Genomic DNA, 18,176 nt, shown 5'->3' on the forward strand with positions numbered 1-18,176 from the left:
GAGTCCCAGGAAAGGCTCTCATTGGTCCAGCCCCGGCACGGCCTTACTTTGGAGCCAATCCCGGGGGCTGGTGGGTGTGTCCCGATTGGCCGAGTTCTCTGAAGCCAGAGTGTGGGAGGAGCGGCCTTCCCAACGCGGTAAAAGGGACAGGTCCCTGGACAAAGTCCCTCCTGAAGCGTCCAAAGCCCCGGGTGACCCTGTCGTTGGCTGCTCTTCCCCAGCTTCCCTGTGTATAGACTAGCCATAGAGCAGTGCATCCAGCTGGCGCTCAGTGCTTGTGCGTTCTCCTGGCAGGATGACTCCCGGCGCTGCTCTGGCTCCCCAGAGGACACCCCTCGAAGCAGCGGTGCCTCTGGCATCTTCGACCTGAGGAACCTGGCAGCCGACTCCCTGCTGCCCTCCCTGCTGGAGCGGGCGGCCCCCGAGGACGTGGACCGGCGGAACGAAGCCCAGCGGCGGCAGAACCGGCCCCGCGCGCTGCTCACCCTCTACCCGGCACCTGACGAGGTGGGTGCCCGTGGCCTCGCCCTGAGCCCGAGGCCAGGCTCGTCCAGCCGCCTTGCATCCCTGGGCACTACCCAGCCAACACTTACTGGGTGCCTACTGTATGCACTATCCTGAGTCAATAGCATTTACTGCACACCTGCTAGGCATCCTGTATTTATCCAGTATGCATTTATGCAACCAATATTTACTTATGCCTACTGTATACTTCTTTATATAATCAACCAATATGTATTGAGCACCTACCATGCATGCCTGTATTTATCCAACCAACATTTGTTTGGCACCTACTGCATATGCCTGTATTTTTATTTAGCTATTGAGTGCCTACTGTATACTCCTGTATTTATCAGGTTCCTAAAGTATACAGATGCTCATCTACTTACTGTGGGGGTTACAGCCCAATAAACCTGTTATAAGTTAAAAAGATAGTAAGTAGAAAATGTATTTAATAACCTTCCCGCCAAAGGCCCTTGCTTAGCCTCGCCTATATTCCATGTGCTCAGAATACTTGTGTCACCCTACAGTGGGCAAAATCGTCTAACACAGAGCCGATTTTATAATAAAGTGCTGAACAGCTCATGGAAGGTATTGAGTTCATACCAAAAGTGAAAAGCAGAATGATTATACAGGTGTGCTTTTGCACATCAAGTCAAAAATTATGAATTGGTGGCACACGCCTCTAATCCCAATAACTCAGGAGGCTGAGGCAGGAGGATCACAAGTTCAAGGCCAGCCTCAGCAACTTAGCAAGACCCTGTCTCAAAATAAAAAACGAAAGGAGCTGAGGATGGGACTCAGGGGTAGAGTGTAGAGCACCCCAGGGTTCAATTATATATATATATATTTTTTTTTTTCCAATCAGCATTTATTAAATGTCTTCTATACATGCCTATGTTAATCCAGTGTTGAGTTGTACCTGTTGTATCTCTGTATTTATTGGACCTACGTGTCTGGGTGTCTGCTCTATGGTAGGGACATTACCATGAATAGGGTAAACCCAGTCCCTGTCCTCAGAGTTCGGTCTAGTAGAAGAAAGACCCTTCACTGGGAAATCACAGTGTGAACAGGTGGTGCCAGGCTGCAGTACCCGTCCTTGTTCCTCACACTGCCCCAGCCAGGGCCTGCAGCGGCAGGGCATGGGGAGCACCTGCAAGAGGTGCCTGTCTAGGGCCGAGGGTCAGGGAAGGCTTCCTGGGGAAGTGCCAGCTAGCCTGGCCCTGAGCAGCCAGCAGACCTTACCAGACGAGGAGGAGGAGGGAAGGGCATTCCAGGTAGGGAACAGCACGTGCGGGGGCTCAGAAGCAAGGCACCGAGGGAAGTCTGGTGAGGCTGAGTGAGGGTGGCGCTGGTCCCGCGCCAGGCATTCCAGGGCCTTCCTGGAGGACGTATCCCAGGGTCCCACCTGGCTCTTGGCAGGATGAGGCTGTAGAACGCTGTAGCCACCCGGAGCCACCCCGAGAGCACTTTGGACAGAGGATCCTGGTCAAGTGTCTGTCGCTCAAGTGAGTATGCTGACCTGCCCTCCCCTCAGCCATGCTGTTTTAGTGTATAGTCACCCGCCACACGGGTGGCACCATGACTCAGGCACCTGCAGCCTGCGAGGCCACCAGGAGCTTTCACGGGGAAAATAAGATTCCCTTTGTCATTTGGAACTGCTGCTCCTGGGCCAGGCGTGTGGGTCCGTCAAGCACTCGCCCCGCATGTGCAAGGCCCTGGGTCCCAAGACTGGCCCTGGGCAGCGGGGCATTGAGCTGCCATCCCTTAGGTGCCAGGCTCTCCTCTCAGCCCCTCGCCTATATCAGTTTCACCCCAACCTTGTGAAGTGGGTGCAGATAGGGAGACTGAGGCACACGCTCACAAAATTGTGCCCAAGATCACACGACTCATGGGGCCCAAGTCTGGCACTTGCCTGCCCTGCTGCTGGGAGCCAGGGTGACCTGGGTGCTAAGGATCCTGGGCCCGGCTCCCAGCCGCACAAGGCCCCCTCCACGTGGGACCCCAGGGAGCAGCCAGAAGTGCAGCAGAGGAGTGCGTGGGAACAGAGCTGAACAGGATGTGGACTTGGGCCCCCGCCAGGCCCTGCCCTTCCCCGCCCCCAGTTCCTGCCTGGATAGGGACAGGAAAAGGAGGTTCCATTCTGGCCCGAGGCCTGGGTGGGCCTCCCACCTCAATCCCAGGGCTGGAACAGGCTCTGTGGGCTCACGCAGTCATTCAGCAAACACCCTCCGAGGGCCTACGCTGTTCAGGACACAGAACCCCACGAGGACCCATGGAGCCCGGAGAGGACATACCCAGGGGCTCTGTAGGCCCAGCTGGGGCTGCCCTGCTCCCTGGGGAGGAGTCACCTAAGCTAAGGCCCAGCAATGAGCAGGAACTAGCCAAATGGGAGGGAGGGAAGGATGTGAGGAGTGGGGCAAGGAGTGCGTGGGCACCTCACCTTCTGGAGCAGGAAGACAGGCCAGGAGGTGGGCAGGGCTGGGCCCCGTGGGGTTTTGTTCTCAGGACAATGAGGAGGTTCAGGTTCCAAGATGCTTCTTTACCAAGTGGAGTAGCAGGGAGAGGGTTTTGGTGTGCCAGGACTGGGCTCCACCCTGGTGGCAGAGGCGGCAGCAGTCATTCCAGAGATGGGGACCGAGGGCATTGCAAGTGGGTTAATAGGACCAAGAGCCACCTCCTTGTGACCTGGGTGCCAGGCGTGGTTGCAGGTGGGGTTGGGTACATGTCGCCTGCTGAGAGGAGGGGGGGACAAACCTCTAGTGCCTCGGTTTCCCCTTTTGCAAAATGGGACACATTAGTCCTACAAGCCACAAAGACCCCCGGGAGTCAGGTGCCCTCCACCACACTCTCCTTGGGCCTCGACAGAGTGGGTGTCAGGGAGCTTGGTCCCCATTGACCCACAGGTTCGAGATAGAAATTGAGCCCATCTTCGGGATCTTGGCCCTGTACGACGTGCGGGAGAAGAAGAAGGTAGGAGCCCCCTTTTCCTCTTGCTGCTCCTCTTCCTTCTGGGCTTCAGGGGCTGCAGGCTTCCTGGAGACAGTGGCTAAGCTGCCTTTCGTGTCCCCAGATTTCAGAAAACTTCTACTTTGACCTGAACTCAGATTCCATGAAGGGGCTGCTTCGTGCCCATGGCACCCACCCCGCCATCTCCACCTTGGCCCGCTCCGCCATCTTCTCCGTGACCTATCCCTCACCCGACATTTTCCTGGTCATCAAGGTGCCTGGTGGGGCAGGGCAAGGGGGTAATAACAGTGAATGCCACAGGTTCAGTCCCTGCCCTCAGGGGATGAGGCAGACATGTTACCAGAAAGAGGAGCCCCCCCAACCTGGATGGGGGAAAATCAGAGGGCTTCCTGAAGAGGTGGCAACTGAGCTGAGACCCATGGACAGATAGGCCTGTGGACAAAGGACATCCCAGGCACATGCAACAGCCTGGGATGGGGGGTCCCAGTGGGGAGGCAAGTGAGATGTTAGGAGGTTTGTGGATGATGATGACAGTGTTTTTTAAGCCAAGACTTGCTCAGTTAATTGGGGCAGGAAAGACATGGTCAGTACATTGATGTGGGATTTTCTTTCCAGGTGGGGTCAGTTTCTTCCCCAAACCTTCAGTTAGGTACAATAATGAAATGGGTCGAGTGCCCACAAGCAGACCCTGCTCATGGCCTGGTGTCACAGGGGTGCAGTCTTCACGGTAGCCCCCAAGATGAGAGTTGCTGTGCCCCCATTTTATAGATGTGGAAACTCAAGGCGCAGAGCAGGTTAAAGACCTGCCCAGGGTCCCAACACCCGAGTGGTCAGGACTGAAGGAGTCCAGGCCTCCTGACTCAGAGCGGCAGCCTGTTTATGCTAATACATGTTATGCCAGGAAAATGTCCATAGCTAAGTGTGAGCTGCGACTTACAGTTTGGGGTGGTCGGAAGGGTGGTGAGGAGGTGGCCACTAGGCAGGCAGAGTGCTGGTACCAGGGACAGCAGGAGACATGGGCGATCTTGGAGCACAAGCCCCAGGGTGAACTGGGGGTGTAGGTCAGTGGTAAGGCCATTTCCTAGCATGTCCCTGGGTTGATCTCCAGCAGTGGGATGGAGAGTTTGGGGGTCCAGGAACCCCCCATGAAGAGGGGGCTCTTCATGGGGCCTTCCTGCCCCACAGTTGGAGAAGGTGCTCCAGCAAGGGGACATCAGTGAATGCTGTGAGCCCTACATGGTGATGAAGGAGGTGGACACGGCCAAGGTACGAGCGTGGAAGTTGGACCTGGCGGAGGGCAGATGCCGCACTTGGCAGGCCTGGGACACTGAGCTGGTGGGGTCGGGGGTCTCCCTCAGAACAAAGAGAAGCTGGAGAAGCTGCGCCTGGCAGCCGAGCAGTTCTGCACCCGCCTGGGCCGGTACCGCATGCCCTTCGCCTGGACGGCGGTGCACTTGGCCAACATCGTGAGCAGCGCGGGGCAGCCGGACCGCGACTCGGACTCGGAGGGCGGTGAGGAGGCGGGGCCGGGGCGGAGCGGTGGGCAGGGGCGCGCCCTCTGCCGGCCGAGCGCGGCACTACAGCTGGGTCTCCGCGTCTCTTTGTCCCTCATCTCCTGTCACTGTCACTGTCTCCTAGAGCGCCGACCCGCCTGGACTGACCGCCGCCGTCGGGGACCCCAGGACCGAGCGAGTAGCGGGGATGATACCTGCAGCTTCTCTGGCTTCCGCCCGGCCACATTGACTGTCACCAACTTTTTTAAGCAGGTGTCTGACTGGGAGGCAGGGGACTGCCAGGAGAGGTGCTTGGGGACTCTCCCCACCCTTGTGGTTGCTTGGATCCTGGGGACTCAGCCCTTTATCCCTGGCTCATGGGGACCTGTCCCTTGCAGGAAGCGGAACGGCTCAGTGATGAGGACCTCTTTAAATTCCTGGCGGACATGCGGCGTCCATCGTCCCTGCTGCGGCGTCTGCGGCCTGTGACCGGTGCGTGGTGCCCCTGTCAATAAGGGAGGGTTCAGTGAACCCGCACTAAGCACCTGCTGTGTCAGGCGCCAGGGACTCAACTCTGACCGTAATTGACAAATTCCCCAACTCAGGGGCTGAACTTTCAATGGAGGCCACAGATAAAAGAAAAAAATGAGCGTCAAGTAGGGATCATGGGGGGCGGTCACGTCATCTCTGAGGGTGAGAGAGGAGTTGAGGGTGACTTGGAGCTTTATACACCTGAAGATCAGAGCCACCAGCAGGCAGCCGGGGGAGACAGGGCCTCACCTGCGTAGCCCCAGGGGGGTCCCCTGGCCAGAGGCTCCCAGACAGGTGCAAACTGCTTCCTCCTCCCCAGCCCAGCTCAAGATCGACATTTCCCCAGCCCCTGAGAACCCCCATTTCTGCCTCTCCCCTGAGCTGCTTCACGTCAAGCCCTACCCAGACCCCCGGGGCCGGCCCACTAAGGAGATCATGGAGTTCCCTGCGCGCGAGGTCTACTCTCCCCACACCTGCTACAGGTACCGTCCCTGGAGTGGCTGGGCCCTGGCATGGGGGACATTCAGGAGTCCTGGCAGGCAAGGTCTCCTTTCCCACAGACACACACAGACACCCAGGGTGACATGCCACTGCTCTGCTTTAGTGCAGGATGTGTGGGCACAAAGGGATGCGCGTCCTTCCTCCACCCGCCCAGGGAGGCCATGTCCTCCGCCATCCACCCCGCCTGCTTCTGTCTCTGCTCTGTGGCTGGAAGCGGCGTGCCCTGGCCGGCCCCACTGGACAGGCAGCTCCTCTCTGCTTGGGGGCCGCATGGAGCACAGAAGTGTCCCTTGCTTCACGACTGGTCCTCTGTTCTGCCCAGGCAGGCTCAGGCTGGAAGTGCCGCCGTGTGGAGTCTGGGGAGGGAGACGGGGAGTTTGGCTCAGCCAAACTGGGGCCACTGGACACCAAGTGGGGGGCCCTTTCCGGCTCCCTGCACGTGCCCCAGCCAGCTGCCCTGCATGCCAGGCCCCCACCAGGCTCACCTCTCCTGGATCCGCCACAGCCAGTGTTGCTGAGCTGCCATCTCCTGCCTCTGTCGCTGCACGTGTCCCGTGAGGGCCCATAGGAAGTGGCTCTGCTTGTCAGCGTGAGCCTGTGTGGTAGGGAAGAACCTCAGTGGGGGCCTCCTCACCTCTCATCCCCCGACCCTGCCCAGGCCTCCCTGTTACATTGACTGGGGCAAGTCAGTGATGCTCTCTGGCCTCAGTTTCCCCATCCGTAAGATGAGTTTAAGACGGGACTTTCTTTGTGAAGTTATGAGCATCACATGGTCTATTAAAGGGCATCGAACAGTTCTAGATACTTATTGGGCACTCACGACTTACCAGATACCTTAGTAATAAGCACATATTGAGTACCTACTATGTACCCTGCCCTTGAATTGAATTGCTCTGAAATATCAACTGTGCTCTATTTGCAAATGGGGAAACCGAGGCATGGAAAGGGATGTGGGTTTTGCTCAGGGTCACAGAGTAGAGGTCATAGAGCTGGGAAGTATCTAGGACTCAAGGTTCAGAAGAGAGTTCTGGCCAGAAGTCAGAGTCTCAATCCTCCCAGGGCCAAGTGCCCCTTACCTTTAAGGCCTCAAATTCTTGGCGGGCATGGCCTAGCCAGGCACCCTGCAGCTGGGCTTCCAGTCGTTGCACGCTGTCCCGCAGTACCCGCTGGGCCTGGGCCACCTCCGTTAGCACCTGGGCTGTGGCCTCTGCCTGCAGCTGCAGATCATCCTCCTCTAGCTGTTCGGGAGATAGTGGGGTGTTAGGAGCCAGCTCCTCTGTGTTTGCCCAGGACTCGCTAGGTTTCATCACTGAGGTCTTGCATCTTGGGACCCTCTTCAGTTCTGGGCAAAACTGGGGCCACTGGACACCCTACACACTCCTACCCACCCCCACAACACCCCCGCTGCCCTACCCACCTGTATCTCCAGCAAGCTTGTGCGAAGTTCCTGAGCTGCGTCCCGGCCCTGGCTGACTTGTAGTCCCAAGAGCCCCAGTGCTTGGCCATAGAGGCCCAGGCTCTGCCCGGCCTCTGTCAGTCGGGCCTCCGTGGTCTTGTACACGCCGTTGAGGGCCTGGCCCAGCTGCAGGGCCCCGTGGAAGAGCAGGGTCAGTTCCTCATGCTGTGCCGGCTCCAGGCCACCCATGGGGGCCACTGGGGCAGGCTGGGCCACTGCTGCCAGAGCCCACAGGAGGCACAGAGTGAGTGCAGGCATGGCTGAAGGACAGGGGTGTGGGCACAGTGCTGCTGCCGCTGCCTTTTATGTCCCCACACTGCCATTAACCCCCAGTCAATCGTTAACTGGCCACCAGCTGCCCCGTGTTGTGCAAGGGCCTGGCAGGGGCGTAATAGTTGCATCAGGCGAGTGTCCGGCCGGGCCACGCTGAGATCACGCTGGCTGGGGCTCAGGGCCAGTTGTGGGTTGGGGGCACTAGGAGGGATTGGCCCAGGCATCCATGGAGGGGCCCTGGGGCTCACGCTGAAAAAGCTTATGCTTTCCCTCTGATGGGCAGCAGGACAGCGGTGACTGTGTGGACACGGGGTTCACCTAGAGCTGTTCCAGTGGCCACGCGGCACCAGCTCTCCTCTGGCACTTCCCAGCCTGCAATGCGGGGTCTTTGCTTTGCAGCTTAGGTGGGAACCCAGGTCTCTGGGCGTGCTGAGCCAGCGCTCTGCCCCCGGCCACACTCTCACCCCAACACCGGAGTCCTTGTGGACCTGGTTGGTGGCCAGGGAGCTTGAACATGTGGCAGAATCCTTCCCAAGGACACATAGATTCACTCCAGGGCCCACGTATGCCTCAGATCAGCATGAGTGCCATTTTACTCCCTGGATGACTGGGGGCAAGTGCCTCAGTTTCCTTACCTGTAAAGTGGGGGTGCTGTGTGTCCCACCTTGCTGGCTGCTTGTAAGAAGTAAGTGAATTATTTCATTTTGAGTCCTGGGCAAATACAGAATTAACCCTGGCATCCAGTAGGTGCCACATAAGTGTTTGGTGCAGTGATTGTTGTTGGAGTTACCTGTCATCATTGGTGCTGTTGTAAATTTTTGGTTGAGTGGCCTGATGTTCCATTATACAGATAGGGAACCTGAGGCCCACGGGTAGGTTGGGACTTATCCAGAGTTGCAGGGTAGGAGGCAGCACCCTGACCCCAGCCCCACCTTCCAACTCTGGTCACAGTTTTCCCACCTGAGGGACAGGCCACATAACTCTACAGGTCTCTTCTGGGGAAAGGACAGCTGGGCCCGAAGAACCTAGTCAGTCTGGGCCTCTGTGGCCGGGCAGGTCAGCCTGGCAGGGATCAGGCTGCACTGCTGGCCACCTGGCTTCCTCGGCCTCCCTAGACTCCCACCTGTGCCCTGAAGGTGCCCATCTTTCCCCAGCCTCTGCCATTCGTATCTCATGCCTGGTGCTGGATCGGCCTGCCCTCAGCTCAGTGCCCCAGCCTTGTGACCCCCTTCCCCCTGTGACTGTGTCCCTCTGAGCCCTGCCCTCGCCCTAGGAACCTGCTCTACGTGTACCCGCACAGCCTCAACTTCAGCAGCCGCCAGGGCTCCGTGCGCAACCTCACTGTGCGAATCCAGTACATGGCTGGCGAGGACCCCAGCCAGGCCCTGCCGGTCAGTGTCTGCGCCCCGGGGAGCAGCAGGGATGGGTCATCCCGGCGGGTCCCTCATGTCCCCACTCCCCCAGGTCATCTTTGGCAAGTCCAGCTGCAGCGAATTCACACGTGAGGCCTTCACCCCTGTGGTCTACCATAACAAGTAGGTGGGGATGGGGCCGGGCAGGGACGGTAGGGAGAAGGGACAGGGGAGGACCTGCAGACACTCCTGGGGTCAGGGACACACCTAGGCATGGAGCCAGGAAGAAAGGAGGTGCAGTGCCCAGAGCCCTCTGGGGGCCGCCAAGGCCAAGGAGAGGACCCCGCCATGCTGGACCCGACGTGGGGCCCCAGCCCTCCAGCTGACCCCCAGCCTGCCCTGCCAGGTCCCCTGAGTTCTACGAGGAGTTCAAGCTGTGCCTTCCGGCCTGCGTCACCGACAACCACCACCTGCTCTTCACCTTCTACCACGTCAGCTGCCAGCCCCGGCCGGGAACCGCCCTGGAGACGCCCGTGGGCTTCACTGTGAGCCCAGCCGCCCTCGGAGCCCTGCCTGTCCCCTTCCTGATGCTGCGCCCAGGCCTGACCCCTGCTCTCTCCTCAGTGGATCCCGCTGCTGCAGCACGGCCGCCTGAGGACTGGCCCCTTCTGCCTCCCTGTGTCCGTGGACCAGCCGCCACCCAGCTACTCCGTGCTCACACCCGACGTACGCGCCTGGGCTGCCCGCCTCCTGACGCTGTCCCCTGTAGCGCCCACTGATGCCCTGGCCACCTTCTGTCAACGTTTCTGTCCTCGCAGAACCCCACGGGCGAGCGTTCCCGAGACCCCACCTGACTTCCACCAGTCCCCCGGGAGCCTCGTCCTCTGGGGTGTCCTCCCCTCCCTCCCATTGCGTGTCCCTTTCTCTCCCCTAACTGGCCCTCACTTCTGCGCTCACTGACCCCATAGCAGCCTCACTTCGCTGATTATTGCGCCCCAGGAGTTCGTCCAGGGCTGCCTCTGCCCCTCCACCCCTGTTAGTGTGCGTGGCCCTCCCTCTTCCTGTCCAGCTGTCCGTCAACACCCGGGGGCTCAGGCCCCCTACAGCGTTCCTGACTCATCGTTTCCTCCAATTAACCTTCACCCGTATCTGTCCTCTCGTGTGCGTGGTGTCCTCTCTGCCTGGCGGACCCTCTTAGTCCACCGGGACTGGGCTGGGGGCAGGGTGCTCGTCTGCTCCCTCGGGCTAGGCCACGCTCAGGCCATGGTGTCGCAATGGCTGGGGCGGCCTGGTGGCCTGATCTGTGGGGGAGGGTCCTCCAGTGCCCACCAGGCACCTCCCTCCCGCAGGTGGCGCTGCCGGGTATGCGCTGGGTGGACGGCCACAAGGGTGTGTTCAGCGTGGAGCTCATGGCTGCGTCCTCTGTCCACCCCCAGGTATGGGGTGGGGTGGGAACCCAGGAGTCCTGCCCTGCTGCCCTCCCGGTTGCTATGCAGTTGGGTAATAGTTGTCGCTGGCCAGCGAGGCCTGGCCTCGAGCCGTGGACGTGACTTTGATCAGCTGGCCGGGCTCTCAGGGAAGCTGCTGACTCAGATGGAAGTGGCCTTGGTCCCCGGGGCTTTCCTGGACCGGCAGCCCGGCTCCCTTTGTGTCCCCCACCCAGGACCCACACCTGGACAAATTCTTCACTTTGGTGCACGTGCTGGAGGAGGGGGCCTTTCCGTTCCGACTCAAGGACGCGGTGCTGAGCGAGGGCACCGTGGAGCAGGAGCTACGGGCCAGCCTGTCGGCGCTGCGCCTTGCCAGCCCCGAGCCCCTGGTGGCCTTCTCCCACCATGTGCTGGACAAGCTCGTGCGCCTTGTGGTGCGGCCCCCCGTCATCAGTGGCCAGATGGGTGAGCAAGGGTGGCCTCGGGCCTCAGTTTCCCCATCCAGAGAGCGACCCCCTCAGTGCCCTGATCCTGAGTTCCTCCTGTAGTCAACTAATTTCCTCTGGCCTCAGTTTTCCTATCTGAAAAATGGCCCCAGTCTCCGGCACCCAGAGCAGGTCCTCTGAAATCCCTTGATAGCCACTTAAGTCCTTCGACCCTAATGACTCTTCCTCTGGAAGGTCAGTAGGCAGGGAAGAGGCCTTGGGCCCTGGAACTTGAACTCTGCTCTGCCCGGCAGTGAACCTGGGCCGTGGAGCCTTTGAAGCAATGGCCCATGTAGTCAGCCTCGTCCACCGGAGCCTGGAGGCAGTCCAGGATGCCCGTGGTCACTGCCCGCTGCTGGCTGCCTACATCTACTACGCCTTTCGCCTTCCTGGTGCTGAGCCCAGCCTTCCAGGTGGTAAGTGATGGTGGAAAACCCTGGGAGACAAGAAAAATCTGAGAAGAGCAACTCAGAGAAAAGAGTGTGTGCAAAGGCCCCAGGGCCACACAGGCCTGCACTGAGCTGGCAACTTGCAAGAGAGAACATTTCACCCACTTTTGCCCCAGCCACAGGAGTGTGACCCCTGTACACTGGACTGGCAGCTGATTCGACCATTCAGCAAGCATCTTCATTAGGTTGTGGCAGGGACTCAAGCTAGGGTGCCTGCATTTAAATCCTTGTTCTGTTGCCTGCAAGCTCTGTGACCCTGGGCAAGGAATTTGACCTCTCTGAGCCTGTTTTCCCATTTGTGAAACAGTGATAATAGGGCTGGGGTTGTGGCTCAATGGTAGAGCGCTCACCTTGCACATGTGAGGCCCTAGGTTCAATCCTCAGCAGCACATAAAAATAAATAAAACAAAGGTATTGTGTCCATCTACAACTAAAAAATAAGTATTAAAAAAAAACAACAATGATAATAACAGTACCAGCCTCGAGGAGATGCTGGTAAGAATAACTAACCTAATCCATGCAGAATGCTTGGTACAGAGTGAACGTCCAGTAAAAACTGGATTTGGGCTGGGGGTGTAGCTCAGCGGTGGAGCACATGGCTAGCATGCACAAGGCCTGGGCTTCAATTCCCTGAACCATAAAGAAAATTAGAATTATTTTTTTTTTTCTTGGTTCCAGGGATTGAATGCAGGGGCACTTGCCCACTGAGACACATCCCTAGCCCTATTTTGTATTTTATTTAGAGACAGGGTCTCACTGAATTGTTTAGTGCCTCGCTTTTACTGAGGCTGGCTTTGAACTCTATGATCCTCCTGCCTCAGGTGTGCACCACCAAGCCTGGCAAATTCTTGCTGTTGAATAGTTAAATCATATGTGCCAGGCACCATTTCCAGTGTTCTTCAATCTGTGCAAATTGCTATGAAGCAGTTGCTATTTTCATGCCCATTTTACAACCTGGAAGCGCAGAGAAGGAAAATGGCTGTATCGAGCGAGGGCCGAGGATTGGGAGGGGGCTGAGACTCATCAGGCAGGTGGGCCAGGGCTGACCCTACTCCGTCCATCCCCAGGGGCCCCTCCGGTGACTGTGCAGGCTGCCACACTGGCCCGTGGTTCCGGCCGCCCTGCAAGCCTCTACCTGGCCCGTTCTAAGAGTGTGAGCAGCAGCAACCCCGACCTGGCTGTGGCCCCTGGCTCCGTGGATGATGAGGTTTCCCGCATCCTGGCCAGCAAGGTAGGGCGAAGTGGCCATGGCCTCCGAGTGGGCCGGGGGCGGGGGGCAGGAATCCCACTGCTGATGAGAATGGAAAACAGAGAGCACGACTTGGAGAGGACACGTGTCCTGGCTGCCGGCCAGCGTGTGGCTGTCATGGAGGGGGGCTGCAGGTCAGACTTTGTGCTGGCTCTAGCCACCACCCGAGGATGGGTGGTGGAAGCTTGGACGGCCTGACCAAAGAGTCGTGTGTACCCAGCGTGGCAGGCGCATACATGCATGTGCCCCGGACACAAATGTACACGGGTGCATATACACATGCACCCCACGCTCGTACACACTGCATACGCATCTGTACCTTGCTCGTACACACACGGCGCATATGTGTGTATGCCCGTGCTCATGTGCGTGGCTGCATATGTGCATGCATTCCACGCACTTGCATGCACGGGTGCACACACTTGTGTGGGCACACATCTAGTTCCGGGTGTTTTGTGCTGCTCTCCTCGCCCTCCTCTCGGGACGCTACCACCCCCCCGTGTATCTCCAGGGCGTCGATCGCTCACACTCCTGGGTGAATTCTGCTTATGCTCCAGGAGGCACCAAGGCTGTGCTGCGGCGGGCGCCCCCTTATTGTGGGGCCGACCCCAGACAGGTGCCCTTCTTACCTGCCCTGAATGCATGTGACTCCATCTCAGCATGAGCTCCTCCCACCTTCCTGGCTGTGACCAACTAACCTAGGGGGGCTGCCTGAAGGAGGTGGCAGCCCCTCCTGCCTTTGTCTGGGGCTGTGGAGTCTGTGCTGCAAGAATTGCTGGGTTGTTTCAACCTACCTTTTGCTGTCACATAGGCCACAGCCTCAGCAGAGACACAGCACTGGGGTGATATGCAAAGAGCATGTAAATTATATGCAAATCCAGCCACCTATAACCTCACTGCCCTGCATGGCCTGTTCCCTCCCTTTGATCCACCTCTGTCCGGGGGACTCTCAGCTGTCTCCTTGGCATAGGCAACTGAATGGTGTCAAGGGTGAAGCACTGGACCCCTGGAATCCCACATCCCTTTCAGACAAAGGCTCCCCTCTACCATGCATCTGGCCTGGGAGATGCTTTGGTTCAAGTCCCAGCTGTGCCATGTCCCCAGCTGGTGCTCCAGGCAATGGGCTGAATCTCTCTGGTCCCCATTTTCAATGGGGCCGTCTCCCTGGGTGTTCAGATATGGCAGAGGCGCTCAGAAAAGGGCACAGCAGCACAGTCCCAAGCCTGGGCACTAGTTGGGCCGAGGCAGAGCTGGTTCTACTATGAGGAATGCTCCGCGCCCTGCCCCACCCCGAGTCCCCAGTTAGTCAGGGAGATAGACACAGACATGCAGGTGTGTACCTCTGGGGAGGAACAGCCTGAGAGGAGGTGAACGGAGACAGAACAGGGCACCAGCTTTCCTCCTGGAGGACTGGGGGGACCTCTCCAGGAAAGGGACGTTTTTTGCTGGACCTGAAGAGTGAGATGAGCCAGGGCGAGTGGGTGTGGGTTCCAGGCAGAGGGAAAGGCACACACAGATGGTACCCAGCTCAGATGACACCGGACAGCAAAAGGAGGCTGCCCTGCTCGCCTGGTCCCAGAGCCTGCCACCTGCCTCCCGTGCCACACCTGGGGAACTGTCAGCAGCACAGGCAGGGGACTTTTGCACAGACCTCTCCCAGATCACTGGCAATCTCAAAGTCTGGGTTCGTGGGCCTTGCCTGTCCCCCCTCAGCATTTTTTGGGGGATGCTGAAGATTGAGCCCAGAGCCTTGTGCCTGCTGAGAGCGTGTGCTCTGCCACCCAGCTGCCCCTGCCCTAGCACTTTTCACAGGGCTGTCGTCAACATTCTCAGTTCCCTGAAGAATCAGGGAGGCCTCGCAGAGCAGGTGGGGGGTGATGAGGCTGTGGAAGGGGGCCCTCCAGGCAGGAGTAGCGCTGAGGCTGGCCTTGTGGTGGGTGAGCCCGGACGTGGCTGGACCATGGAACTGGAGGCCCCCAAGTGCCAGGGCAGGTCTCCATCATGAGATCTGCTCCCCTCCTGTCCGGCACAGGAGAGGGGCGGGTGGAGCTTGGGCCTCTGTACCTGTTCCACGGGCAGGAATCACCGAGGCCAGCTGAGGCCCCACACGAGGCTGGAGCAGGGCCCGGCCTGGAACCTGGGGCTCTCGATAGCATCTCGCCTCCTGTGCTCATCTGCTTTCTCCTCTGGTCGCACCCGCCTCTTCCATCCATGCAGCCCACCTCACCACTCCTTCACACTCTGCGCCTCGTCCACTCTCGTGGTCACCTCCTGTGGCTCCAAACCCCTTCACAGCCCCTCTGGTTTCATCTCCTCCCCCCTGTGCTGTCTGCCACTCGCACTGGCCAACCTCGGTCCGAGCTGGGACCCAGTCTATCCACCTTCCCCTGTCGGTGGTTCCACATTCTCACCTGTTCTGGTCACACTGGTTTGTCACCTCCTCACTACGTGTCACTTTTTTTTCATCGACTTGACTCTAGCTACTCCTTCTCGATCCTCGCCTCCACCACCCTGGCCAGCCCACACCACCTTGACCCCTCCCCGGCCAGTGCACACAGACCGTGCCTCCTCCCCTCTGCCCTCACCAGCCCCCCATGGCCCCCACACACTGTCTCAACCCGTTCTCTGTTGCTGTAACAAAATACCTGAGACTAATTTATGTGGCTCCAGATCTGGAGGCTGGGAAGTCCCAGAGGATGGTGCTGGCATCAGATGGGGACTTTTGTGATCACTGTATCCTAACTTTTGTGTCACAGCAAGACACAAAGGTACTTGTTCAGGTCTCTTCTTGTAAGCCACCGATGCCATCAGGAGGGCCGACCCTCTGACCTCATCCAGTCCTAATCACCTCCCCGAGGCCCCCATCCCCAAGCACTATCAATGTGTGACTTTGGGTTTTAAGTTCACAAATCATGACACTTCAGGGACACACTAAGACCACAGCGCACATCCACGTGGAAGCGCTTTTTCCTCTTCTTTTCCTCCTACCCATGTCCATGAGGACACATTTTTTCTCCATTCAGATGAGTCCACGTGGACCTCTGTCTCTCCCACCATGTCCCTGCCACCCCCCCCACGCCAGCTCTCCTCGCCATCCATCCTCTCCATCCCATCCCATCCTAGGCCATCGACTGCAGCTCTAGCCGAGCCTCCTCCTACCTCGAGGCCTCCTCCACGGCCCTGCCAGCCCCCCAGCCGAGACCCACTGTGCAGAAGGTAGTGGGGGGGACGGGTGGGTTCCATGTTTTTTGTTCCCGGCCCCCAGCAAAGGGATCCAGAGCTGCTCCCCGATCCAGAGCCCAGCCTGGGAACTGGCACCTCAGCTGCTCTTGCCCCTGTCCTTCCGCATGGCCTCTGCTGTTGACCCCAGTCCTCGAGCCTCAACCTCCCTTGCCATGCTCTCCAGGGGCGGTGTGGGAGGGGGTGGCACCTGGCTCTTGGTGACGCCCACCCTGCCTGCAGCTGCTTCACGAGGAGCTGGCCCTGCAGTGGGTGGTGAGCAGCAGCGCTGTGCGCGAGGCCGTCCTGCAACACGCCTGGTTCTTCTTCCAGCTCATGGTGAGACCCCTGCTCTCGGCCCAAGGAAAGAGACCCCCAGGCAAGACCCTTAAAAAATCCCTGAGGTTACACCTTAGACCCCCTGAGAAGTGGCCTCCAGAGATGCTCACAGAGAGAGGACCCCGCTTCCCTGGGAGACTGGGAGACAGGTCACTCTCATGAGCCACTTCCACTCAGAGAGGGGACCTCCCTCCTCGAAGAGGTGTCCCCACACAGAGAAGGATCAGGCTTGAGACCACCTCCAGAAATTTAAGAGGTCCCCTCCTGAGAGGATGTGGCCACATCACCAGACCCCTAATGCACCCACAAAACCTAACCCAGGGCTCCCTCAAACTCGGAACACGGGTCCTAATCTCTGGCCCCCCCAGACTGCCCAAGCCTTTCCCCCACCCCAGGCTTCCCACTCCTGAACCCAGGGCTGAGGACCCCCGGAGGCTCTGCCCGTGGCTCCTCAAGCCCCGCCCACGCCACAAAGTCCACCCAGAGCCCTCAGGCTCCTCCCTCGGCCTTGGCTACAGGGCTCAGCCCCACCCCCACTCCCACGGTCCTTCCGCTAAAACCCCGCCCCTCGCCTGTTCGCCCCGCCCCCAGGTGAAGAGCATGGCTCTGCACCTGCTTCTGGGCCAGCGGCTGGACACGCCCCGCAAGCTGCGCTTCCCTGGGCGCTTCCTGGATGACATCACTGCCCTGGTGGGCTCTGTGGGCATGGAGGTCATTACTCGCGTCCACAAGGTGAGAGATTCGTGACCTCAGTGAGGGGAGGGGCTAAGCGAGGCTTGGGGCCAGCCAGGTGAGGCACCAGTCCTGCCCCATGCCTACGGCTGCCAAGCCACAAGGCCAGCCTTTGGATGGGTCTGTTCCTGTTTCTTGAGTACCTGGGGTACACAGCCCTATTTTGGATGTAAAGACACATCAGTAAACAAAACAAAAGCTTTGCCCTCTTGCAGCTGAGTTTTAGGGGGAGACTGAAGGTGGTGAGGGAACAATCTCTGGGAACCGGGGAAACAGCAGTCCAGGCAGGAGAAACAGCAGATGCAGAGGCCACGAGGCAGGACTGTGCCTGGCGTTGAGTAGGCGAGTATGGCTGGAGTGGAGTGAGCAGAGCAGATCCATTAGCTCTTAGCACAGGGCCGGTATGCAGTAGATGCATAATAAGTAGATATTGCTATTCTGAGATCACCAATTCCAATACCTGTGAGAGTTGGGCAGACAGTAATAATCAGGATAATAATTAAATGGAGCATTTATTGAGTACTTACTGTGTATCTAGGTATAGTACCTAGATGCTATTAAATTCTAATTGGGGCTGAGCACGGTGCAGCACACCTGTAATCCCAGTGGCTTGGGAGGCGGAGGCAGGAGGATAGCAAGTTCAAAGCCAGCCTCAGCAGTTTAGCGAGGCAGAAAGCAATTCAGTGAGACCCTGTCTCAATAAAATACAAAATAGTGGGCTAGGGTTTGGGCTCAGTGGTTGAGCATTTGCTCAACATGTGTGAGGCACTGGTTCGATCGTTGGCACCACATAAATAAACTAAATAAACAAAGTAAAGGTATTGTGTCCATTTCCAACTAAAAAAAAAAAAAAAATACAAAATAGGGCTGGGGATGTGGCTCAGTGGTCAAGTGCCCCTGAGTTCAATCCCCAGTACCAAAAAAAAAAAAAGTTCTCCTAATTGCACATGAAGGTAGTTTTTTTCCCCATATTTAGTTTTTAGTTGTAGTTGGACACAATACCTTTATTTTATTTATTTTTTTATGTGGTGCTGAGGATTAAACCCAGGGCCTCACACGTGCTAGGCACGTGCTCTACTGCTGAGCCCCAGCCCCAGCCCATAGTTAAGTTGTTTTTTTTTTTTTTTTGCTCAAAATCTTTCTTTTAATTTTTTTTTTTACACAATACCTTTATTTTATTCCTTTATTTTTTTTAT

General features: G+C 58.1%; 2 protein-coding genes across 7 annotated transcripts in view; one reads left to right on the forward strand and one right to left on the reverse strand.

The window, feature by feature from the left end:
• Dock6 (dedicator of cytokinesis 6) overlaps window positions 1-18,176 on the forward strand; it is a 46,108-nt gene that overhangs the window by 9,453 nt on the left and 18,479 nt on the right. For 2 of the 6 annotated variants that reach the window (XM_027955164.2, XM_071602500.1), the window contains exons 6-26: window positions 295-507; window positions 1,924-2,009; window positions 3,408-3,474; window positions 3,575-3,724; window positions 4,657-4,737; window positions 4,830-4,983; window positions 5,110-5,237; window positions 5,363-5,456; window positions 5,815-5,977; window positions 8,999-9,116; window positions 9,190-9,260; window positions 9,484-9,622; window positions 9,702-9,803; window positions 10,427-10,513; window positions 10,741-10,972; window positions 11,247-11,408; window positions 12,509-12,672; window positions 13,202-13,306; window positions 15,814-15,906; window positions 16,153-16,248; window positions 16,840-16,980. In XM_027955164.2, coding sequence (XP_027810965.2) covers window positions 295-507; window positions 1,924-2,009; window positions 3,408-3,474; window positions 3,575-3,724; window positions 4,657-4,737; window positions 4,830-4,983; window positions 5,110-5,237; window positions 5,363-5,456; window positions 5,815-5,977; window positions 8,999-9,116; window positions 9,190-9,260; window positions 9,484-9,622; window positions 9,702-9,803; window positions 10,427-10,513; window positions 10,741-10,972; window positions 11,247-11,408; window positions 12,509-12,672; window positions 13,202-13,306; window positions 15,814-15,906; window positions 16,153-16,248; window positions 16,840-16,980 — 2,646 coding nt within the window. Of the gene's footprint in view, window positions 1-294; window positions 508-1,923; window positions 2,010-3,407; window positions 3,475-3,574; window positions 3,725-4,656; window positions 4,738-4,829; window positions 4,984-5,109; window positions 5,238-5,362; window positions 5,457-5,814; window positions 5,978-8,998; window positions 9,117-9,189; window positions 9,261-9,483; window positions 9,623-9,701; window positions 9,804-10,426; window positions 10,514-10,740; window positions 10,973-11,246; window positions 11,409-12,508; window positions 12,673-13,201; window positions 13,307-15,813; window positions 15,907-16,152; window positions 16,249-16,839; window positions 16,981-18,176 lie in introns of those variants that run through there. The other 4 variants (XR_011704741.1, XR_011704746.1, XM_027955165.2 and 1 more) reach the window with 4 other exon arrangements.
• Angptl8 (angiopoietin like 8) lies at window positions 6,076-7,747 on the reverse strand. Its single transcript, XM_027955167.2, has 4 exons — window positions 7,414-7,747; window positions 7,073-7,234; window positions 6,482-6,591; window positions 6,076-6,352 (listed from the first exon to the last, which is right to left on the reverse strand). The coding sequence occupies exons 1-4, from the start codon at window positions 7,708-7,710 to the stop codon at window positions 6,325-6,327; spliced, it is 597 nt and encodes a 198-aa protein (XP_027810968.2). The 5' UTR covers window positions 7,711-7,747; the 3' UTR covers window positions 6,076-6,324.

The sequence above is a fragment of the Marmota flaviventris genome, chromosome 1 (genome assembly GCF_047511675.1).
Source record: "Marmota flaviventris isolate mMarFla1 chromosome 1, mMarFla1.hap1, whole genome shotgun sequence".
In the NCBI taxonomy this organism is placed as follows: Eukaryota; Metazoa; Chordata; class Mammalia; order Rodentia; family Sciuridae; genus Marmota; species Marmota flaviventris.